Raw genomic sequence first — 25,200 nt, forward strand, 5'->3', positions numbered from 1 at the left:
CACCTCCAGCACCTCCGACAAGTACTGATGGCCCTGCGCCAGGCAGGCCTAACCATCAAAGCCAGCAAATGTCAAATTGGACAAGGCTCAGTGATCTATCTGGGACACCAGGTGGGGAGCGGGCAGGTCGCCCCCCTCCAGCCGAAGATCGACGCCATCTTGTCCTGGGAACCCCCCACGACCCAAACGGAAGTCCGGGCCTTCCTGGGCCTCACCGGTTACTACCGGAGGTTTATTAAAAACTATGGCAGCATCGCAGGCCCCCTCAGAGTTAACCTCCAAAAAGCCCCCGAAGAAAGTACAGTGGACTCCCCCGTGCCAAAAAGCGTTCGACGCCTTGAAAGCCACTATATGTACTGCTCCGGTACTCAAAGCCCCCGACTACTCTCAGGAGTTTGTGGTCCAGACGGACGCTTCGGAGCACGGCATCGGGGCAGTCCTCTCACAGTTCAACGACAAAGGCATAGATCAGCCCATAGCCTTCATCAGCCGAAGGTTACTACCTTGGGAACAACGGTGGAGCACCATTAAAAGAGAGACCTTCGCAGTAGTCTGGGCCCTCAATAAGCTGCGGCCCTACTTGTTCGGAACCCACTTCCTAGTCCAAACGGATCATCGACCCTTACGGTGGCTGATGCAAATGAGAGGAGAAAACCCCAAGCTGCTACGATGGTCAATCTCCCTCCAGGGGATGGACTTCACTGTGGAGCATCGCCCCGGGACTGACCACGCCAACGCTGACGGCCTGTCTCGATTCTTCCGCTTCAGCGAGGAGAACCCCCAAGTGGATGGGTAGTTCTCCCCGCCTTTCAGCTGGGGAGGGCACGTGTGAGACCGGCCTTGTGGCGTGGACCCTCCCGACCAGTAAGCAACCCTGCAACCACACCTGATCCCCGGTATCACAGACTTCCGGCCACCATGGCCGAACCAACCCGATGGCCGGCCGGAGCACCAGCAAAACCCAAGACACTACCACGCATGCCCGGCCGAGGGAGAGAGAAACCCCCAAGCAAGACCGGGAGACGCCGTCTCTGTCGCACCTCTGATCTCCTCCCCAAGGAGGGTTTTGATCGGCCACCAGGCCCCCGGTGAGCGGGCGCCTCGCATGCTGGGCGTCTGGAGTCCCTCCCAGACCAACCTGAACAGATCAAAGGGCCGAGCGGCAGGAAATCCCGACACACCGCCCCCAGGCACCAAGACCCCTCTCTGCGAGGACTCCGGACTTCAAAGAGATGGGGGGGGAGTATAACAAGGGGTGCTGAAGGGACAGGAGGTAGAGAAGATCTGGACCTACGAGAGCCCTGCTGACCTGGTCGCGGCTCGACCGATCTCTGAACCCAAGGACGCTACCCGACCCACGAAACCATCTGAGCCCTGCTGACGCTGTCGCGGCTCCCCGAACTCTGAAACCATCTGAGCCCTGCTGACGCTGTCGTGGCTCCCCGAACTCTGAAACCATCTGAGCCCTGCTGACGCTGACGCAGCTCCCCGAACTCTGAACCATCTGAGCCCTGCTGACGCCGTCGCGGCTCCCGAGAATCTGAAACCACCTGTGCCTGCTGAGAGACTCGCGGCGCTCCCCTCCAGGAGAATCGGCGGAGATTGCCGAGTGAACCCAAATCCCCCAGCTCGAGGATTGAGAGCTGTGCGAAGGATACTCCGCAGAGACACTGAACTTAAAGACTGTCCCGCTACCCCAATACCCCCATCACGAAACCGCCGCCGCTTGTGGCATTGATTCAACAGCTGCATCTCGGATCAAAAAGATCCCCTGAAACTATCGATAAATTATACTGTCTTACTCAGAACTACTGTGTGGTGTCCCTCTGTCAAATAGTGTAAGCTCAGCGTGTACGATCCTAAAAACGAGACCCTTCCAGGAAGGGCCTCCCCGCCATTGCTCGGCCTAACTCTGGGAGAGGTGGGTCAAAGGGTGGTCAGGAACGTATTCCGAAGCCCCCCCGGAGAACGCCTTCCAACAGTCAAGCATCACTCTTCACCCTTGATGCGCCCCCTCGCATCCTCTCGCCGAGGAAGGGCATCTGTACGTAAGCATGCGGCTCAAGCTTCACTCTCCACCCTTGATGCGCCCCCTCGCATCCTCTCGCCGAGGGAGGGGATCTGTTTGGAAGCATGAGGCTCAAGCTTCACTCTTCACCCTTGATGCGCCCCCTCACCGAGAGAGGGCATCTGTACAGAAGCATGAGGGTCAAGCTTCATTCCGCCCTTGATGCGCCCCCTCACATCCTCTCGCCGATGGAGGGGATCTGTACAGAAGCATGAGGGTCAAGTTTCACTCTTCACACTAGATGCACCCCCTTGCATCCTCTCGCCGAGAGGGCATCTGTGCAGAAGCATGAGGGTCAAGCTTCACTCTTCACCCTTCATGCGCTCCCTCGCATCCTCTTGCCGAGGGAGGGGATCTGTACAGAAGCATGAGGGTCAAGCTTCACTCTTAACCCTTGGTGCGCCCCTTCGCATGCTATCGCCGAGAGACGGCATCTATACGGAATCATGAGGCTGAAGCTTCACTCTTGATGCACCCCCGCGCATCCTCTCACCGAGGGAGGGGATCTGTACGGAAGCATGAGGGTCAAGCTTCTCTCTTCACACTAGATAAGCCCCCTCGCATCCTCTCGCCGAGAGGGCATCTGTGCAGAAGCATGAGGGTCAAGCTTCACTCTTCACCCTTAATGCTCTCCCTCGCATTCTCTCGCAGAGGGAGGGAATCTGTACAGAAGCATGAGGGTCAAGCTTCACTCTTCAGCCTTGATGCGCCCCCCCCCGCGCATCCTCTCGCCGAGGGAGGGGATCTGTACGGAAGCATGAGGGTCAAGCTTCACTCTTCACCCTTGATGCGCCCCCTTGCATCCTTTAGCCGAGAGAGGGCATCTGTACGGAAGCATGAGGGTCAAGCTTCACTCTTCACCCTTGATACACCCCCTTGCATCCTCTTGCTGAGAGAGGGCATCTGTACGGAAGCATGAGGGTCAATCTTCACTCTTCACCCTTGATGCGCCCCATCGCATGCTATCGCCGAGAGAGGGCATCTATATGGAAGCATGAGGCTGAAGCTTCACTCTTCACCGTTGATGCGCCCCTTTTCATCCTCTCGCCGAGGGAGGGGATCTGTACAGAAACATGCGGGTCAAGCTTCACTCTTCACCCTTGATGCGCCCCCCCACATCCTCTCGCCGAGGGAGGGGATCTGTACGGAAGCATGAGGGTCAAGCTTCACTCTTCACCCTTGATGCGGCCCCTCGCATCCTTTCGCCGAGAGAGGGCATCTGTACAGAAGCATGAGGGACAAGCTTCACTCTTCACCCTTGATGCGCCCCTTCGCATGCTATCGCCGACAGAGGGCATCTATACGGAAGCATGAGGCTGAAGCTTCACTCTTCACTCTTGATGCGCCCCCTCGCATCGTCTCACAGAGAGATGGCATCTGTACGGAAGCATGAGGGTCCAGCATTACTCTTCACCTTTAATGCGCCCCTCGCCGAGAGAGGGCATCTGTACAGAAGCATGAGGGTCAAGCTTCACCCTTGATGTACCCCCTCGCATCCTATCGCCAAGAGAGGGTATCTGTTCAGAAGCATGAGGGTCAAGCTTCACTCTTCACCCTTGATGCGCCCCCTCGCCGAGAGAGGGCATCTGTACAGAAGCATGAGGGTCAAGCTTCACTCCGCCCTTGATGCGCCCCCTCACATCCTCTCGCCGAGAGATGGGATCTGTACGGAAGCATGAGAGTCAATCTTCACCCTTGATGCGCCCCCTCGCATCCTATCACCAAGAGAGGGCATCTGTACAGAAGCATGAGGGTCAAGCTTCACTCTGCCCTTGATGCACCCCCTCGCATCCTCTCGCCAAGGGAGGGGGGATCTGTACGGAAGCATGAAGGTCAAGCTTCACTCTTCATCTTTGATGTGCCCCCTCACATCCTCTCGCTAAGAGAGGGGATCTGTTCGGAAGCATGAGGGTCATGCTTCACTCTTCAGCCATGATGCGCCCCCTCGCATCCTCTCACCGAGAGAGGGCATCTGTGCAGAAGCATGAGGGTCAAGCTTCACTCTTCACCCTTGATCGCCCCCTCGCATCCTCTCGCTGAGAGAGGGCATCTGTACAGAAGCATGAGGGTCAAGCTTCACTCTTCACCCTTGATGCGCCTCCTCGCCGAGAGAGGGCATCTGTACAGAAGCATGAGGGTCAAGCTTCACTCCGCCCTTGATGCGCCCCCTCACATCCTCTCTCCGAGGGAGGGGATCTCTACGGAAGCATGAGAGTCAAGCTTCACCCTTGATGCGCCTCCTCGCATCCTATCACCAAGAGTGGGCATCTGTACAGAAGCATGAGGGTCAAGCTTCACTCCGCCCTTGATGCGCCCCCTCGCATCCTCTCGCTGAGGGAGGGGGATCTGTAAGGAAGCATGAGGGTCAAGCTTCAGTCTTCGATGTGCCCCCTCGCATCCTCTTGCGGATAGAGGGGATCTGTACAGAAGCATTAGGGTCAAGCTTCACTCTTCACCCTTGATGCGCCCCCTCCCATCCTCTCGCTAAGAGAGGGGATCTGTTTGGAAGCATGAGGGTCAAGCTTCACTCTTCAGCCATGATGCGCCTCCTCGCATCCTCTCACCGAGAGAGGGCATTTGTGCAGAAGCATGAGGGTCAAGCTTCACTCTTCACCCTTGATGCGCCCCCTTGCATCCTCTCACCGAGGGAGGGCATCTGGACAGAAGCATGAGGGTCAAGCTTCACTCCGCCCTTGATGCGCCCCCTCGTATCCTCTCGCCGAGGGAGGGGGATCTGTACAGAAGCATGAGGGTCAAGCTTCATTCTTCACCTTAGATGCGTCCCGCTTCATCTTCTCACCGAGAAAGGGCATCTGTGCAGAAGCATGAGGGTCAAGCTTCACCCTTAATGCACCCCCTCGCATCCTATCACCAAGAGAGGGCATCTGTTCAGAAGCATAAGGGTCAAGCTTCACTCTTCACCCTTGATGCGCCCCCTCGCCGAGAGAGGGCATCTGTACAGAAGCATGAGGTTCAAGCTTCACTCCGCCCTTGATGCGCCCCCTCACATCCTCTCGCCGAAGGAGGGGATCTGTACCGAACCATGAGAGTCGAGCTTCACCCTTGATGTGCCCCCTCGCATCCTATCACCAAGAGAGGGCATCTGTACAGAAGCATGAGGGTCAAGCTTCACTCCGCCCTTGATGCGCCCCCTCGCATCCTCTCGCCGAGGGAGGGGGATCTGTACGGAAGCATGAAGGTCAAGCTTCACTCTTCATCTTTGATGTGCCCCCTCGCATCCTCTCGCGGAGAGAGAGTGGATCTGTACAGAAGCATGAGGGTCAAGCTTCACTCTTCAGCCATGATGCGCCCCCTCGCATCCGGTCACCGAGAGAGGGCATCTGTGCAGAAGCATGAGGGTCAAGCTTCACTCTTCACCCTTGATGTGCCCCCTCGCCGAGAGAGGGCATATGTACAGAAGCATGAGGGTCAAGCTTCACTCTTCACCCTTGATGTGCCCCCTCGCCGAGAGAGGGCATATGTACAGAAGCATGAGGGTTCAAGTTTCACTCCGCCCTTGATGCGCCCCCTCACATCCTCTCCCGGGGGAGGGGATCTGTACGGAAGCATGAGAGTCAAGCTTCACCCTTGATGCGCCCCCTCGCATCCTATCACCAAGAGAGGGCATCTGTTCAGAAGCATGGGGGTTAAGCTTGACTACGTCCTCCCCTTCCCCTCTCCAGAGAGGAATGGCCACAAAATTGCACTACCCCCGCCCGAGTCGGGTCACTCAAAGAGACCAAGTAAAGAATGTAAATGCAGATATTGAGCCTGTAACTGATGCGGTTCGGGGGGACCACACCTATTTGATTGGACCATGTGACCTTCCTTATGCCCCAGTGTGGGTGGTACCCTCCCGATGTTATATGCCTTGATCACGAGCTCTCCGGAGTGGTAGGTGCTATTTATGGCACAATTAAAACCCGATACCCTGGAATTCTGAATGTAATGGATGTGATAAATAGCATCTTTACTAGGTGAGCATTTATTTAGCATTGGGGCAGAACGTGAAATGTGATGCTTTCCACTCCAAAATCTGTATACCCCGGTGTTTTACGGGCCATTTTCACTGTAAATCCAGGGGATGACGATTTTACTTCAACTGTTAATTGTGACAAAGTCCACGCAGCTCATAACGGCAACCCCAGCTGAATCTGTGCTTTGCGCAGGGGTGTAAGTTTCCTGGCATCTCAGTCGTCATTCTATGTTTGTTTTTAGTAAATGGTTGAACTTCAGAAAGAATGTAAATATTACTGTGAAATAGAAAGAACATTAAAGCCCTGGTAATCTAAACAATACATAAAAAGTACTTTTAGTTCATGGAAAGGTGTGCCGGCTCATACCCTACAGAAGCACAATCTGCGAGCAGGGAACCCTTCTGGACTCCTCCCTCTCCATGACCAGGCAAGTCAACAGCGTCTCCTCGGCGTGCTTCAACATCCTACGCATGCTACGGAAGATCTTCTGGTGGATCCCCACAGAGACCAGGAAGACCGTCACCCAGGCCCTCGTCACCAGCCGACTGGACTACGGCAACGCCCTCTACGCCGGGACCACCGCCAAGCTCCAGAAGAGACTCCAGCGGATCCAAAACGCCTCAGCCAGACTCATCCTCGACATCCCACGATCCAGCCACATCTCCGGACATCTGAGAGACCTTCACTGGCTCCCCATCAACAAGAGAATCACCTTCCGCCTCCTCACCCACGCACACAAAGCCCTACACGACCAAGGCCCGAGCTACCTCAACAACCGAGTCAACTTCTACGCTCCCAAACGCCACCTCCGATCAGCCAACCACGCCCTCGCCGCCGTCCCCCGCATCCGCAGAGCAACTACAGGAGGAAGGTCCTTCTCCTACCTGGCCGCCAAGACCTGGAACTCCCTCCCGTCCGACCTGCGCCTGACCCAAGACCACCTCTCCTTCAGGAAGAAGCTGAAGACCTGGCTGTTCGAGCAGTAGCGGCACCCCCCCCCCCCCCCAGCGCCTTGAGACCCTACGGGTATGTAGCGCGCTTTACAAGTGTCACTGATTGATTGATTGAATGTAAACATGATTTCAGCAAAGCAAATTGTTTCTAGCTCATACAGGCCAAAAGTTAGTAAAACCACGGCAACGTGGTGTCGCGCATTGGAAGACCCTTCCCAGAGGTTAACTGGACATCTTTCTATTGCCTATTTTGTATTTGGGTGTCAAATTTTACCAATAAGGGCACACCTTCACCCAGAAAGTGTTAACGTTTAAAAACGCAAATGTAATAGTGAATAATGACACATGTGCCGCATTGTGCTGCATAATTTGCCCTTTCTTGTCGTATACTTTTGTCAACCCTAGCACATAATTTGGTCCTCCTCTGACTCATAATTTCAGTGGCCCTGCTCATACGTTCTGTAAATACCAGTTCCGGTGCACACAGCATTTTAAATGCCGCAGTCCTGTGAGAGCACCTCCTGTTATGCACTCCTGAGCTTCATCCCCACTGGCAGTGGGACTCGAGTGCCTCTGAAGTGTGACCACTTGATTCCTTGGAGACTCAAGCCCTCCATAAAAGAGCCAGCTCCCCACGCCATCTATCCACGTCCCCGGTGCTCAACTCACTGTGTTCAACAAGGTTCTAATCTAGCACAATGGTCTGTGTACCCGGCACTATTTGCAATACCTGTCCATGTGCCCCACGTCTGCTGGGGCTGATTGAACAGGAGCTCTGCTAGCACGAACAATGGTGACCTATACTATTTTTTTTTTTAAAACTTATTTTTATTGCCATTTTCACATTTTATATATTGTACATCATACATATTCGTCAAGTGGTCGTATCCGATCATACATCCTGTAAGGTTACTCAACAATGGTATTGATTGATGATTCGTTACCAAGAGTTCTAAACAGTGTATACAATCATGGTGACCTATACTAACCCCCCTTAGTGTCCCCTGCTTGGGAGAGATTACTGCGCTCCGTGGCCCTGAATATACTGAATTAGAAGTGATCCCAGACTCCCCTGCCCAGGAGAGGGTTGTGAAGCTAGTCTGTTCACCCCCTTCTCTGCAAGAATGTTTTGAAAGCCATCTTAGTCTCCCCTTCCCCAAGACAGAGTCCTAGAAGCCACGGTGCCCTCGTAGGCAGCCTTGCACTCACCTGTTACTTTCTGCTCTCCAGAATGGGGCACTCCAAACTGTGGAAACTCTATTTCGGTTTAGCTCTTACACGTTGCTGCAGAAAATTATGTTTTGACCTCTGTATATAAAATCTGGCAAACCTGAATAGCCCCCTTCCTCTCTATAGGACGTTGGGAACAGGAACACATCTCACACAGCAACAGGTTTGTTTTGTTAATCTCTGCTCAAATATTTCTGAAGCACTGAAAACGTCTATTCAAACAAATATTTACTATTCATGAAAAGACGAGTTGTCAATAAAGGAAGGTCCTTAATACCATAAAGAACGTTTATAAGAGATGCCGATATTTTAAAATGTGTTTATTAGTCTTAGACTTTTCGTTCATATTCCACTTTTTCTGTTTTTACTGAAGTAGCAAAATTCTTGCTCTCATAGAAATTCACTTAATGCTCTACAGAATACAATCTAAATGTGTTGACTAGCCACATATTCTACATTAACCCGCTCTATTTTGTTTCCTTCATTAGGAGCCAGCATCAGCACCATTATGTGCCATTCATGGAGCGCTCATTATGGGGTTGGATTGAGGCCTTGGGACGGCACTCGCCACTTACAAACACTTTCTCCCTCACATTCACTGGACTCCTGCCAGGAGGCCTGCTGCAAACACCCCACTTGTGATGCCTTTTGGCTGCTGGATGGGATCTGTGTCCTCGCTGACTGTAGGCGGCCTGAAGAGTGCCGGACATACCTAGTGGACTCTTCTGACTCCGTGCTCATCTTTGTGAAGAAGACAAGAACCTCACAGGGTGGTAGGCGTTCCCCACTGAGGAGCCGCTCTACCGATCACTTTCTGGAGTGGCTGAAGAGCAGTGGTGACCAAGCTTTCCTTAAGAGGAGGAGGCGTAGGTCCCTGTTGGAGAGATCCCAACTAGGAAAGTTGAATCCAGTCAGCAGGATCAAAAGGGATGCAGCCAGCGGGCCTGACCCGGAAGGTGGAGGCACAGGAGCCGCCATCCCCAATATACTGACGGATACAAGGCCACCACACCAAAACACGCAGGTCCCAGAGGATAAAAAAACTGCAGAGAAAAGGGTTGTATCAATGGCCAATAGCAGCGAGCTCAGTTCCAGGAATGTCAGCGGCTCCTCAGGGGTGAGTTGTGACTGTCTAGACATGTACTACAGTGTTTTTCGTTGTGTGTATATATGCTGTTTCATATATGTATGTATTTTCTCATATCTCCCTCTTGTGAAGATGATATTTGGGTTGTATTTGGATTTTGATCTATTTGGATAACATGTTACACTTGCTGACCTCAAATGCAACTCCTTTTTAGGTCTCGCAGACCTGCGTTGCAGCGCGCATGCACTGCTCGCTCTGCGAGGCTTCTTGTAATCGAGCAGATTTCAGAAGTGGAGTGTAGGCTCCGCCCCTTCTTTCCATTGGCTTGCGTCATTGTTGATGCTAAACACTGGCTTTGGATTGTAAGTGAGGCTTTTTAGTCCCTCCTTGTTACCGCCCTGTCTCCTTTTGGCCCCGCCCACCTGGAGTGCATCTTTTACTTGTGGCGTTATACTCTTCCTTCATTTAGTTAGTAAGCACTATAGTATGTGACTCGGGCACTGGTGTGCAGCAGCACGCCCCGGTGGCCATGTTGTTTGCTCAGGCACTCATCCCTCAGCGACTCTTCCTGCAGCCTCCTCCGCCTCTTGATACGCTATCCTTTTGCACGTTGCTGAATTTGATAGCAGTCTTCGCAGAGGGATCGATTTTGGCGCAGCAGAGACAAAAGGTGGGATGAAAGACAAGTCGGGGGCATGCGGCACAAAAGTGCCATGCATCTGTGGGAGAGAGCGTGATGGAGCCGCTCCTGCACAGAGCCGCGCCCACGGGGAAGGGACTAGACAGACTGGAGGTCCCTCAGCGCCGCTGCCGAGAAATGGGGCAATAGCTCTGCTCCAGACTCCCGCCACCTAACCTCTCCCCCCACCCCCCATACGCTCTTCCATCTGATGAGCACAGCGCCAGGCTCCATTGGCGAGAGACTAATACTGAACCCTTCCCGTGCGGGGGGCGCATGGGCTTTCATAATCAACTTTAATGGCAGCACTGCGCACCTCGTGTTCAAAGGCGAGAGACGTGCTCCTTGGGGTCTCCCCTGCCTCTTCCCTCTGAGCACCGGACACCTCACCACTCAACATAAAATAAACGTGCAGATCGCGTGAACGGGAGCAGTAATGCACCGCACACGCTGCCATATGTGCTCCGGTGCACGCACTATGCCCACCCCGTCCATAATCAGTAAAATAACATGCAGCCCGTGTGAACGGGAGCAGTCTGAGTGCTGTACACTTTAACATGTGTGCTCCGGTGCACGCACCAAGCATGCTTCGTCCATAAGCAGTAAAATAATGCACAGCCCTTGTGAACAGAAGCACTTGTGCACAGCTCTATGAACGCCGTACTGCCGCCATGTGTGCTCTGGTGCACGCACTGAGCCCACCCAGCCCATAAACAGTAAAATTACGTGCAGCCCCGATGAACGGGATGGAAACTAGGAGTACCCTAACCTTTTCTTACTGCCCTTCTTCTGTACTGCCTCCTTCACTTCTGTTTCTTTCAACAACCAAATGATTCTCCCCTCGCCTGTCTCGTCCCCCAACATTCTATTTTTCCTATAACCTTCTCTCCCCATACCCTTCTGTCTCCTCAATGCCCATTGGTCACTTTCTTTGCCCGTTTGTTTCTTCCCAGCCTTTCTGTCTTTAATCCAGCTCCTGTTTCTTCCCTGCCCTTCTTTCATTGCCCTTGCCCTTCTGTTTCTCCCCCTGCCTTCCTGTCTTTACTCATGTTTCTGTCTGTACCCCTGCCCTTCAGTTTCTCCCCTTGACCTGCTGTTTCTCCCCTGCCTTCCTGTCTTTCCTGTGCTTCTGTCTCTACTTCTGCCACTCTGTTTCCCCCTGGCCTTTGTATCTTTACCCGTGCTCCTCTTTCACCCCTGCACCTTTGTCTGTTCCCTCCTATTCTGTTTATCTTCCTGCCTTAGTCTTTACCCATGCTTCTGTCTCCCCCCTGCCCGTCTGTTGCCCCACCCTTCTGCTTTGATCATGCCGGTCCATCACCCCCCTGACCTCCTGTCCAGGGCACAAGTCCTAACAAGCATTTGCAATGCAATGGGTCTCGCATTTACACGAGTTTAAGCTATTGGCATTGTAAATCACAATGCCTTTTATTTAGGTTTTAAAAACGCAAACAAAAATAAAAGGCATTGTCGTTTGCAATGTCAATAGCTCAAACACGCGTAAATGCCATACCTATTGCATTGCAAATGCTTGTTTATATTTATATGCGGCGTTCTTGAACTGCAGTTCCTAATCGTGATGTTAAGCTTCACCTTTGTCAGACAAACTGGTATGATGGTAGAGGAGCTGCATCTGAGGCATCACACAGGCTGCCAATCTCAGCAGTGGCTCATGGTCTATTAACAGTAGATTGTGGCATTTGCAAGTTCAAAACACACAAGACTTCAGAATGGGGAAGACCACAGACAAGCACATGGTCATTTTCTAATTACAAAAAAACGAGATTTCAATGGAGTAATTAATGCACATGTTGCAGAGATTTGAGACATGACATGTTGGCTAAAAACCAGTCATAGACAAATAGGAATGATGTCATGACTTTACGATCAACAGAACTGAATAGGCTTTGTTTTTTTATGATTGGATTATTCATATGTACATAAGACAGGTCTCTGTTGTGCACTTAACACTGCACAAAGTGTGATGCTGACAAACCTTGTCTCCAGACGTGTATGAGGTGCTGCTTCTTTCAGACTGTCCTGTCTACCATAGTCCAGTACCGTGCATTCACATACTAAAGCTGGCGCTTATGAATAGAAAGTTAGGGAAAGGACATAAAGATAAGGGATGAGGGTCAAATATGATCTCACTCTGTCTCCATATATGGAGATTGAGTCAAAATTCTTTTGACTTTCCACCTTAAGTTGTAGATGCCATACTTCCAGCCAGACACCGGTCCATGAAGACAATTTTTGTCGGCCCATAGCAAACGTTTGTTGCCTGGTGTGTGTACATCATCTAGACACTCTGCAGGCAGATTCTCTGATATACTGATATACTTACAGTGGACACAGTTAAGAGTTACTTATCAGTCTTTTGCAATTTTTAGGTTTTCCTAACTAACCCGTCTCTTTAAATCACCAGTTGTGGTACAGTTTTTGAAGGCCTGACCTATATGTTCCCTCCAAAACAATTCGCCATGCTTCAGTTGTACCTAAATCTAGTCCAGACGTTCCTTTATACCCAAGCCTATGCAGGGTAGTTCGCTATGGCGTCGGACAGTCAAGACAATGTTTTTTTTTACCGCCATCACTTGAGTGAACTACAGGCACTCGCTTTACATACTCCCTGCAACATTTTCTTCCCTATTCCACTTTCTTCCCGGACAGGTTTGTGCTGCGAACTGAACTCTGGCTGGCTGCCTTCCTGCCAAAGATGGTATCACTCTTCCATATCTTTCAATTGATCACCGTACCAACATTTTTCACTTTGCCGCATTCCTTAAAAGAGAAAATGCTCCACTGCTTGTTTGACCTTAAGAGAGCTTGAATTTCTTCATTGAACATGCAAGACACCACCTTCTTGATGATTGCCACTTTGTGGAGTTCAATGTAACCAAAAGAATGAGTCTGTGCAAAACAAGCATTGGCATAGCCAATAGGTCTCGCCTTTTGGACCTTTTATAAGTGTTTAGTAATCCAGCACAATATCCTTGGTGCAGCAACATCAAGTGTTGCATGGCTAAACACTTATAAGGTCCCAAAGGCGAGACCTATTGGCTATGCCAACGCTTGTCTCTTCAGCGACTAACTTTTGAACCCTCGGGCTGTATATTTCTTTTTAGTCACCACAGGATTAATGGACATTTTTGCACCACTTATGGTCATTCTTAGCTGCTATACTATTTTTGTTTCTCGCCTTTGCAGTTATCTAAGATGCTGGAAATTCAGTTGTCCTGTAGAGGACTCATTGATTTGTCTGTCCAAAAAGAGCAGAAACATCAGCATTATGCAACTGGCATACTACTGGACTCAATTATAAAATGTTGTCTCTTGCCCTGCTAACTTTTGTGCCACTGGTATATATTTGTTTCTTTGCAGACCAAAATATTTTTTAAAGTGCCTCAAAGTGTTCGGTGCAGTTTCTAAAGTACTGATGCTCCTCTGGAGCAGACGGGACTTCATCACAAGCATATAGGGGAGCCCACTAGTAATGCAGGCAGAGGGGCGTGAATCACAGCGGGGAGAGCACTAGTAATGCGCACAGCGGGGCGTCCATAACTCTCTTGTGGGAAGCACACAGAGGAGTGCACTAGTATTGCACGTGTGAGTGCTCTCTTGCGAGAAGCGCATCTCTGAGGGGCAAGATCACGAAGGGGCCAAAGCACAGCTGGGGATGGGTGGAGGTACTCCCTACTCCGATGAGCAGTACATCAGAGGGTGGATGAGGGAGAGAATCACGCTGGGATTGATGGAGGCATTTGTCAGAGTTAGAGCTATTGGTGTTCTAAATGTATGTTTTTATTTATGCATACTCGTTTCCTACCCTTATTGTACTCCTCTGCGCTAAGACAATAAAGGCGTGAAGTACACTCTGAAAGTACCAGATATTAAAAAAAGCTTCACGTGGCTCTCGGGTTCCTTCAACAGGAAAGTGTGGGGGTGGGTTGATTTAGAAACAGAGGAAAGCGAGAGGAGGAGGAGGGCAGTGGGTTTTAAAAGAACAGCTAGCTGGTGGGTTTTAAAAATATCAGATGGGGCGGGGGTGAAGTAGAGGGCATGAAAATATTGCAGAGCTCCTGTTTTCCACAGAACATTACAGTGTCCTTGTGCTACCCAATAGGCCATATAACCCAGCAGGGAGTGCAGTGAGTGCAGTGCGCAGCTGCAGACATTTTGATAGAAGCAGCGACGGGAGGTGGTGGTGGTGGGGGGGCAACACATCGAGAGATGGGGTAGCGACGAGCGGGGGTGAAGTAGAGGGCATGAAAATATTGCAGAGCTCCTGTTTTCCACAGAACATTACCGTGTCCTTGTACTACCCAATAGGCCATATAACCCAGCAGTGAGTGCAGCACGCAGCTGCAGACATGTTGATAGAAGCAGCGACGGGAGGGGGGGGGCAACGCATGGAGAATGGGCTAGCGACGAGCAGGGCACAGAAGACACTAGCATCTGCAGGCATGTTGATAGGAGCAGAGACCCATTCCAGCAAAACACACAAGCACATGTTATTTTAATAGCAAGGAGTGCCAGGAACACAGTGCCTAATGTAAATAATGATAAAAGAACATTGCACGAACCGTGTGTTTGTGAAGTGTGTGCCGCTAATTACATTAAAGCACGGCCATACTTACAAACAGAAATACTTAAAAAAATATAATGTGAAAGAACATCGCACGAACCGTGTGTTTGTGAAGTGTGTGCCGCTAATTACATTAAAGCACGGCCACACTTGCAAACAGATATAATTAAAAAAATACAATGGAGTGTGCAAAGTAAAAATCTAGTGCAGAGAAGGGCACTGTAATACCTGTAAACAATGCCGCTCTGAGGCTCATTAATGCCAATTGAAATTTTTTTTGGGCAGCGGGCGTAAGCCAATTGAGAACAGCCTGCTTGCTCTGTTTACGCCCTGCCTGCAGCTGTCGGAAGAGGTGGAAGAGGCAGCGGTCGCTATGAGGAAGGAAGCCGATTTAGGCAAGTTGCCCTGTTTGCGCCGTGCCTGCCTGCTGGAAAGAGGTGGAAAAGGTTGAGGGTGCAGTGCGGAAATAAAGGTGTGCATGCTGTGTAATAAAGCACCACGCTTGTAACAGAAATCGAACGGCACACTATAAACAAGCTGTCACCATTGCACGAAAAACAACAAAGACGAACGTGAAAGCAAAGACGGGGAAAAAGAGAGAAGAAAGCTGAACAGGGAGGATTTAGGATTACAGAGTGGAGGAGTTGGGGAAAAGGACGAGAGGCTACGGCGGCGGGAGGAGGGAGGCATGGTCAGAGAGGAGAGGTAGGGAGTGAAACAAGCTACGAGACGCGCTCTGTGGTGGGGGAGGGGCATTGAAGCGAGGCGCGCGCACTTGGCCGAGCAATGGCCGCGCAAGTGACGCGGCCGCGAAGGTGAAAATGATCGTGATCGCGGGCTGTAAGGGTGCCCACAAGCGATGCACTTCATGACCCATGACGGAGGAAAGCCAGATGGCGGCTGCACGCGTGCGTAACCGCAAGCTTGAGGCCAGCAAAAGCGTGTGGTAGCACTTTGAAAACCCACCTACTAAATGTCTCTCAGAGCAGCGCATGCGCTGGCTCAGGCAAGACCTAAAAAGGACTCTGTCCAGTGTAATAGTCCTCTGGTTTAAAACTGGCTATGCGCAGGCTAATCAGAAACCCCAATATGCTTGTGGGTTGATTAATCAGTGCCATGGACACTATAATGGCAATGGGCGGGTTGTTTACTCCTTGGTATCTGCAAGGCTGAAACATGGGCACATTCACAAAACATTGCTGGCTTGACCCCCCCAGTGCTACAAAACTTCTTTATTTTATTTAACTTCTCAGACTTTTCACCTTTTGTGAGCCAGTGCTTTATTATCTCTTCAAAAGGTTAGAAGTAACAGTAAGAAGAACAAGGTAATTAGTTTCAGTATTGCTCTTTCTGGTGAATACTTTTACCTAACTGTAGGTTCCTCACTTCTGTCCCACCTCCCTGTTCTGTGGTGTAAACTCCTACTCATAATAATAAACTCCCAACTTAGATTTAGGCAGCCTATCATCTGCAGCTTGTTTTGAAATGCTCCAGACTTGACGGCACGGAGGAGAAAGATTAGTAAACTGATCTCCGTGTGCTGAGGTAGCGCTTACATGCGTCTCTGCCCCCACACTTTTGGGGCAGTGTGAAGTCACTGTTAAGCCATATGGCGCCACCTGCCGGCATTCAGGGAGCTTTGCTAAAAATATATCCAGATCTGTCTAGTGTCTGGGAATATTCTAAAGGTAAGGAACCTGTGATTAGATAGATATCCACCAGAAAGAGTGTTACCGAAGATGAGTAATTTGTTCGACACATACACGTTCCTGTGAACCTACATAAATAGTACAATAATGGGAGCAGATTGTTAATAGGATGGAGTATTGTGATTATGTGAGCAAATGTCTTTCATGTGTTGCAAGATGCAAAGGATGATGGAGGTGAATACTGTAGAAGTAGCATTATGGTAACATTAGTTCTTCTCCAGGCGGATCCTCCGCCTCAATAATCATAAGCACTTAATTGGCCCTCCAGCCCATGGTATCCCAGAGCACTTCACGATAAATATATATACACATTTGCAAAGCTTTACAGAAGAAGAGTGCACTTTAAACTGAGAAAGAACGTCTCTACTGCCTATTGACAGGCTGAACATAGCCACATTTCATTTATTTTCATTTTAAATAAGAAGCCGATCAAACCAAATAGTCACTATTTTTGCAAACATTTAAAAAAAAAATGTCTTTATTAGATTTTAACCCATTACGTAAAGTAGGGCATTAAGTAGGACATTAACATTTGATATCATAGTACTTTACGTCCGTGGACAATAATAATCATACCTTCTAAATGAGCAATTAAGAAACAATCAGCATTTCCCTCATAGACCTGCATGAGCCCACCGGGAAGAGCAACCGAGCACTGTGGTGTGGTTGTGTGCTGTGCGCATGACTGTGACAGATCTAGCTCATAATTATGCAAAAGGTACTAGAAACCTCTTGCACAAACGTTTTTTAAAGACAAAAATAGGGAAAGGAAGAACAGTGTTAGCAAGAGGCTGCCATACAAAAAAAACCTGGCACGGGCCTTTGAGCTCCTCACTTCTCCTCCTGTGTATCGTCATGCTCCTCTGGTGACAAGTAGATTTATTTTCCAGCTCCTGGAAACAGGACTTTGGAGCACTTAAATCAGCCTTTTTGGCTAATTTCTCCTCGTTGGAATCCTTAAGATCTTTAGTCACTCAATGTCCCTTATGGCCAAGAGTGTTTCACAGTGATCTTCTGATTGATAGGGTGGACCTTCTTCCACAGCTTCATCATCACTCACGAACAACACTCAGAGGTGTAAATCCATAGAGAGATACCAGCAGAATAAGAGGTGTCGTTCCTGGACATTAAGGTCCAAGAGGTTTAGGATAGGTACCGTACCAACATGCTCCCTGTTGAAGACTAAGAGGCAGGTAAGAAGCTTGATGTTGAGCTGCCATCTGATATCAAAGCATTTATCGATGTAAAAGGACTCCAGGCTACCTCCGTTGCCATGTTCAACATCGACACCCATAGGCTCTTCGATATTGAGACCCAGACACTATTCAACCCCACCTCTGACATTGATGCCTTGCGGCCTCTATCCTTCACAAAATAATCTATTTTGAAGAGACTTTTGCAGCTGTCTTCTAAATGGCTTCTCTTTTTTAAAAAGATGAGGTTGCCAAACACCTCTGACTGAGTATTCTAGAACTTACTCCCCTACAAGGGAGGGGAATCTGGTGGTTGATCCTTTCTCTACCTCATCACATTCAAGATCTGTTTATCCGTGCCGTTCACCAGTGTCTCCAATTTTGACACTTTTAACTTCTTCTCACCTGCAGACGTCCCTTGTAGTGCCTCAGCCTTTGCCGCACACTGCTCCCAGACAAGCTTTTACGCAGAAAAGCCTACCCACCCTTGATCCTATGTGTCCATCAAGTTTTAGACCGATCTCCCTGCTGCTCTATCCTGTAAAGATCTTGGAGCAAGCAGTCAGTAAATCGCTTTCCCACTTCTTGGAATAAAATGAATTGTTAGATGAGGCACAATTCGGGTTCCGTCCAAGGCATGGAACTGAAACTGCCGTAGTGACGGTACTCGATAATCTAAGAATGAGGGCAATGCAACCGAACTGGTCTTATTGGGCATATCTGCCGCGTTCGACACGGTGAATCATAGCATTTTGGTGAAGAGGCTTGAGAATATCGGCGTGAAAGGTCTAGCACTGAAATGGCTATAGTCATATTTGACAGGCAGACAACAGGCGGTGACAATTCCACTCTTTACATCCCCAAAGACTCCTGTGCGCCACGGGGTACCACTAGGATCAGCAATCAGCCCAGTATTATTCAACATCTGTCTGCGCCCACTCATGGCATTGACTTAGTCAATTATGCAGATGATACACAATCGGTGTTCTCCCTAGAAGGAGATCAGGCAGTCTCTCTGGCTAAATTCTGGAGTGTATGCTAAGTACCTCAAAATGGCTTAGAAATAACTCTTTACAATGCAATGGAGAAAAAACAGAGATTGTATACTGCTTCACGACTATAATTGCACGCCCCTTTCCCTCAGAATTCAGACTCACCCCCACAGACAAACCTTTGACCCCAGCCAGAATAGTACGCAACTTGGGGGTTATGCTGGATGATAACTTCCAGTTGGAGTCACAAGTTAATAAGACAGTGGGCACCTGTCTCTCCCTGATTAGAGCCTTACGAACGATCCTCCAATCTGCTGCGCTACTACCAGGTCACAGGTAGTGAGGAGTGTAATAATGAGCAGGTTGGATTATTGTAACTCGTTGTACCTAGGTGCACCGAACTCAGTAATATTGAAGCTGGAAAGGATTCAGTCTATAGCTGCCAAATTGGCGCTAAATTGGCAACGTAGGTCCTCAACATCGCTGGCTCTGAAGAGCCTTCATTGGCTGCCAATTAGTCAAAGAATAAAATTCAAATCCCTCTGTACAGTGTTTAGAGCAGTACATGGGCTGGGCCCGAAATCCTTGCAGAAAAAAGGAATGGTATGCTCCCAGGAGAAATTTACGTTCATCAAGCACAAATTTGGTGTCTACCACGAGTTTTAAGAAGGTCAGGACGGGTGGGAGAGCCTTTGGTGTCGCAGCCTCATGGCTTTGGAATAGACACATTAGACAAATCCAAAACCTGCTTCCATTTAGAAAGAGGTTGAAGACCTGGCTCTTCCCGACGGACGAGTAACTTTGAGCCCTTCTGTATCTCTTGGACAGGTCATCTACATGCACACTGACAACAGGTTAAGTCTCAGCGCAAGGATACCTGTGGGGTGACAGCTGCGCTATATAAGTTTATTTTACATTACATTACAGATGGGATAGATTGTCTTCTAGTAGCTGCTACAGCAGGAGTGCAAGATCTCACTCTAGGCGCTCAAGACATTGCAAGAGGTTGTCTCATTCTTATATGCATTCTTGCAGGCAAACTCATTCATGGTCATCTAGGTCATCGGAATACTGTTCTATCAGGGATTACTCCAACCATATCAGACTCTCCATCGACTTGTGTCTCTTCAGTAGATGACATCAGAACTTTTATGAAGTCCTAGTCAGAGGAGTGGCAAAACTAAATCTTCCATTAGCCAGTCCCCCTGATTACTGCAACTATGATTTTTGAGACCCTGCATCACTGACTATCTGCTAGACCTCTATCCTTTCTGATCTGGAGCCTGCAATGCAATTATTTCTTTCTCCTGCATCTGTTAATTGTGCTCCATTTAGGCTTCAGAAAAAGTATACGTTTTCTGAACCAAGGCCCACTTTTCGTAGGACAGATCCACAGCTCGACTCTGTAATTTGTCTCAGTGGCCAGAAAACACACACAATAGCTAAGACCGCTTCTATTCCCCCAGACATTAAAGGAAAGCAAATGTATTCAGTCATTAGAAAGTGTGTGAATCATCAGCTAAAGCAATGAAGACCAGTAGTGTCACTATATATCTAATTTGTTATGACTGATCCCTATGGAATTCTCTTCCATGTTTAACAGAAAAATTGCTGAGAGTAGAAAGGCGGGATTTCCAAGAGGTCATCTACTGAGGGAATACTAATCTCAGATCAAGTCCTCAGCATCAGTACATCTGCAAATACCTCAGATTTGGCAGCACTCATTTCTTGTGGGCTATGTTTGCGACGAGCTTCCTGGCTATGACTCACTAGCCTCAACCTGAAGCACAGTAACAAAGTCTTAATCTTCCTTTATTTTAGAATTCCCAGTTCGGTTCTCAGATGCAAAAGGCTTTTGGGTTGGAGAAGAAGGAATATAGAAGGTGGTTCAGACCATAACATAAGCACTACTTCCCTCAGAGTTCAAACCCCTGAAGTCTTACATCAATTACATAGAATATCATACAATTAAAGAAAGCCTTTGAAGTGAAGAGGAGACCAGCAACGATATCCAGCGACAGGAAATAGCGACGTCTCACCCGCATCTGTTTTTCATTAAAGAGTGGCAGAAAATAAAAGACAAATAATTCTTGAATATTGTTCAGAATGGATATGCTCTGAAATTCAAATCTCCTTCATCGATTTTACTGAAATGTTCTCTCAGTATCATCAAAATCAACCCTGATAGCAAATAAACCCATTGTTAGAAAAGGATGCAGTTGAGGCAATCTCTCATCACCAAAAAGTAGTGGGAATTTTTTTCTGTTACTTTCTAGTTGGAAAGATGGGCCCAAGCATGGGGTCAGGCTCCCACTCCACCATAAACTACAAACAAATGGATCAAGAAAGAAAAGTTCAGAATGCTGGTTTTACACCAACCTCCGCTACATCAGAGAGAAAGGACGTCTGCTATAGACCTTCTAGGTTACCTTCTTTCACATCTCTATAATAAATTAACATCTGAAAGTCCTGAAGTTTGTGATAGGCTATGATCTTTCCACTTCAAAGTCTTCCCATTTGGTCTAAAGTTGGCCCCACAAACCTTTTCAAATGTATGACGATGGCCATAACATTTTTCAGGAGACTGAAGATATTTGTCTAACCCTAGATAGATAATTGGCTAACAAAAACTGGGACTTTGAAGGAAGCTTTAAATAATTTCCAGATAGCTTGAAATGCCCTTTGCAAACTGGATCTGCACACCTCTCCAAAAATTGAGACGGATAATAGGATTCAAAACATACACTACTTGGGAATGATTTTGAACATTCACGTTGCAAAAGTGTATTCTTCGGAATAGAGACTCATCTATCTGTCTGAAGTGTTGCAGTCTGTTATGAACACCTCATCCAACGGCATGCCAAACATCCACCCTGCTAATATTGATGGCTTCTTGAATTTCTTTGGTTTGTCATTCCAGGTTTCACATTAGACCAGTACAGCAATACCTGGAGAACAAATGGTGGCAACTGGGAAAACAAGCTTACTCTGTCTTTTTCAGCAAACTGGTAAATTTGGTAATTTCCCTGCTAGTGCTGATCGCAGAATCTGTTGAAGGGAGTTCGCAACTCATACAAGCATCACAAACTATTCCCTCAAAGGATGGGATGCATGGGTGGATCATCTCCAGGTTCGAGGAAGATGGTCAAAGAAGACGTACTATATCAACTTGTTACAATTGAGAGCAGTGCATCTGGCTCTAAAGTTGTTTCTTTCATCCTTCATGATGAAAACCCTGCTTGTTCAGATGGATAACGCAACAACAGTGCATGATCTGAACAATCATTGTCCCTGGAAGCACAAACGATTTGGAAATGGCTTGTGTTAAGAGACTTGCATATTACCGTGTTTCTTCTGCCAGGGTTAGAGAAGGCGAAGCAGACTCACTCTGCAGGTCATTTCAAGAAAGCTAACAGTGGGTTCTCAATGATGAAGTGCTGCAAAACATCTTTCAAAATTGAGGGTTATCCACAGCTAGACCGGTAAGTGCTGCAGGAAACAAGAAATGCCTCCAGGTACTGTCAACTAGGATAGAAGGGGAATGTCCCTTAGATAGACTGGTCAGGGAGTTTTCTGTAGACGTTTTCTCCCATTCCGCTGAAAGTGCTGATCAAGCTGTACCATTAAAAAGCCAGTATGATCCTGGCATCATAGCGCCAGAGTGGCCACATCAGTGGTAATTCTTGGTCCTTCTGCCTCTGTCTGACCACATAGGTAGCTGGTGTATAGACCAGCTCTTCTGTACAAGTTCAGGGACCATATCCTGCATTGCATCCTACCTTTGTTGAGCTTAGTGGCCTGGCTCCTGAATTCTTACAGTATGTGCATTGCAACTTGCCATAGGACTGCATGGTCATTTTAAGATCAGTAAAACCTCCTTGGTCCAGAATCTCATATGCTTTTAAATGGAAGAGGTTCGGCATCTGGTGCATCCAAGGCATTTATGATCCCTCCAACTGTCAGGAAGAAATGTTTACATTTTTATTTTTACCTTTTACCCCTAGCAATGTCTGGGGTGCGTTTTTCGTCAAATATTGTACATCTTGTGGCAGTCACTATCTATACCAAATCTCCTTCACAAACCTCTTTTTGCCTGTTGTGAAATATCTAGGGTATTAGGAAAATATTTCCTCTCCTAGATCATCACTTCCAATTTGGAGCTAAACATTGTCCTTCACAAGTTAATCAGACCACCATTCGTGCCTATAGATAAAACATCGTAATGGAACTTAACTTCCAAAAATACCTCTTTTTAAGTCATCTTGTTTAGTGGCGATCCTGGTTAGTTTTCGATTTAAAAGAAAAAAATATATATATTATCATCATTATCTTGGACCGGAAATTATTGAAGAAAAAAAAAATCAGACACCTACAAGTAGATAAAAAGTCACCTGTGTGTGTGTGTGTGTGTGTGTGTGCACGCGCGCGTATGTGTGTGTGTGTGTGTGTGTGTGTGTGTGTGTGTGTGTGTGTGTGTACACGCACACTTCCTCTACATTCATATTTTTTCCTTTCTTTCCAATCCTTTCATGATCATTTCCTGCTATATAACCTGTACCTTCTTTTGGGTACGAAACAAGCCTGTTTTGTCTTACTTTGAATAGCTGTGTTTGTGTTCTGTTTTTATTTAGAAATGTTTATTACACTTCATGCTGCTACACCTTGCAAGGCATCTAATGATTTGGCTCAGACAATACAAAAAGAACTGTTGATGGGCAGAATGCAGAACAATGTCATACATTCACCCCAGTACAGAGATCTGGGACTAAATCCATCGTTTTTTTGCTCACCATGCCATTTCAGTTCGGACCCAGCCATATGCAAATCAGTCCTGACCCTGTGCCCAATGGGAGCAGTCCAGCCCGAACTGCCAAGCCAGGTCCTCCCTGGACTGGAAACAACAGTATCCCTGTTCTTCTGTTACATAACTTGTTGGCACTCTCATGTCATGTGTCTTTTATTGAGGATGATCCAACCTTTTCTTTAAGAAGAGCTACCAGTGATCCATTAAACTCCAGAAGCTACTATATTTTCAGTGTTACACATTCGACAATGTTATGTTAGGTTTCATGTGAAGTAGGATTATCATTAGTGACCTCTGAATATAAGGCAGGGTTACCATCAGTAATGTCTTCAAATGCCTTACATTCCCTCTGCATGAGTAATTAAATGGCATCCGCAGCAGCAAAATAACATCAGGAAGATTGCTCTCTAATTTAGCATGAGTTATCGTTTAACTTCTAGATTTAAATATATTTTGTAAATACTCATCTTGTGTCCAAAAAACAGCTTTGTTGCTGCTGAAACTCTACACGTTTTGCTGTAAAAAACATGCTTTTCAGTTTTAGGAAAATTTCCTCAAACAAAAACATGCCATTTTCGTAAAGAAAATTACTAGTTTTGCTTCATATTTCTACTTCTGCTTCAAAATGGCATTCTTTTTTTTTTTTGTTTTGTTACTTATAATGAATCAAAGTTTGGTCCCCATGTATGAGCTTGTCATTTTCATCCGTCACCACATAAATTACCATCATATTCTAGGAATTGTCACCATAATATCAAGGATATCCATAGTATTCCGCGTATGACAACCATTGCGCCAGATCCACCACTGTGCTAGAGCTAGACATCATTATTTGTTTTGTGTTATAAAAAAGAATTACACATTAATTTACCAGGTGCCGTAAATAAATAATGAGGGCTACAAAAATGAAGTTTTTTGTTAGCCGCATTTGCTACATAATTAAGGATTTATTGAAGCTGGATGTTTGCAAGTTGCCAGTCACGAGGTAAGGTGACTCCTCCTCCTTTCGGTGATATTGCGCATGGGCATCGACTCCATTGTTATATTGTTTTCTTTCCGCCATTGGGTTCAGACGCGTATTGCGGCGCTCTGGTACGAAACTGTCCTTTGGGTTCCCCTCAGTGCGCAATCCACTGTACCCTCGTCGGTATTGTTCTCGTACGCATTTCACTATTCTCCATGTAGCGAATAGATAGTAAACTCTCCACCTTCGATCGAAAGACCTTGTGGGTGACCTTCGGGCCTAGCTGTGTCAGTTTACTTCCACTCAGTTCCGTATTAGCCAGTTTTCTGCCGATGGAGTGGACTGCATTTCAGTTCTGACCTTGGTGCCACTCCAAGTACCCCCGCACCACCTTGCTTAAAGTCTGCAACTTGTGCCTCTCACAAGAGCACAAAGAAGATAGTAACTCTTGTCGATCATTCCGATCGAAAAATACTTTGCGGGATTGTCGGGCGCGATGAAGGGACATGCAGAGACAAAACATTGAACACACTCTGGATTTCTTTGGGGAAGACACCAAACACGAACAGATGGAGGTGTCAGCGCCCGAAGAGAAGGAGGCCTTCTCTATCCAAGAATCAGACTCCGAGTTTGAAATTGAGCTAAAGTCCGAAGACATTCCACCAGGACAGGGTGCAGTGAGTAACAAAGCCCCTTTGCCCCTCAAACTCTCTTAGATTAAACAAAAGGCTTCTGCACCACCACTGCCTTCTGGCCATGGTCGGCACCAAGACACTGCTTCCAATGTCCCGCCTACGGGCTCTGCATCCAAACAGTCAGTCAAGTCTTCCGGCTCAGGACCAAGTCGAGAAAATACAAAACCTTCTGATCCAAAAGACAAAAAAGACAAGTCCGGTTCGGCACCGAAACCTTTGGCACCGAAATTAAAAGATATCCTTCAAATGCCTCCGGAACCTATC

At 47.8% G+C, this 25,200-nt stretch overlaps 1 protein-coding gene across 1 annotated transcript in view; it reads left to right on the forward strand.

The window, feature by feature from the left end:
* Positions 1 to 25,200, forward strand: part of KIAA0319L (KIAA0319 like) — a 941,156-nt gene that overhangs the window by 244,808 nt on the left and 671,148 nt on the right. The window contains exon 3 of the mRNA XM_085647985.1: positions 8,717 to 9,345. Coding sequence (XP_085504111.1) covers positions 8,717 to 9,345 — 629 coding nt within the window. The remainder of the gene's footprint in view (positions 1 to 8,716; positions 9,346 to 25,200) is intronic.

The sequence above is a fragment of the Triturus cristatus genome, chromosome 3_2, assembly GCF_964204655.1.
Source record: "Triturus cristatus chromosome 3_2, aTriCri1.1, whole genome shotgun sequence".
NCBI lineage: Eukaryota > Metazoa > Chordata > Amphibia > Caudata > Salamandridae > Triturus > Triturus cristatus.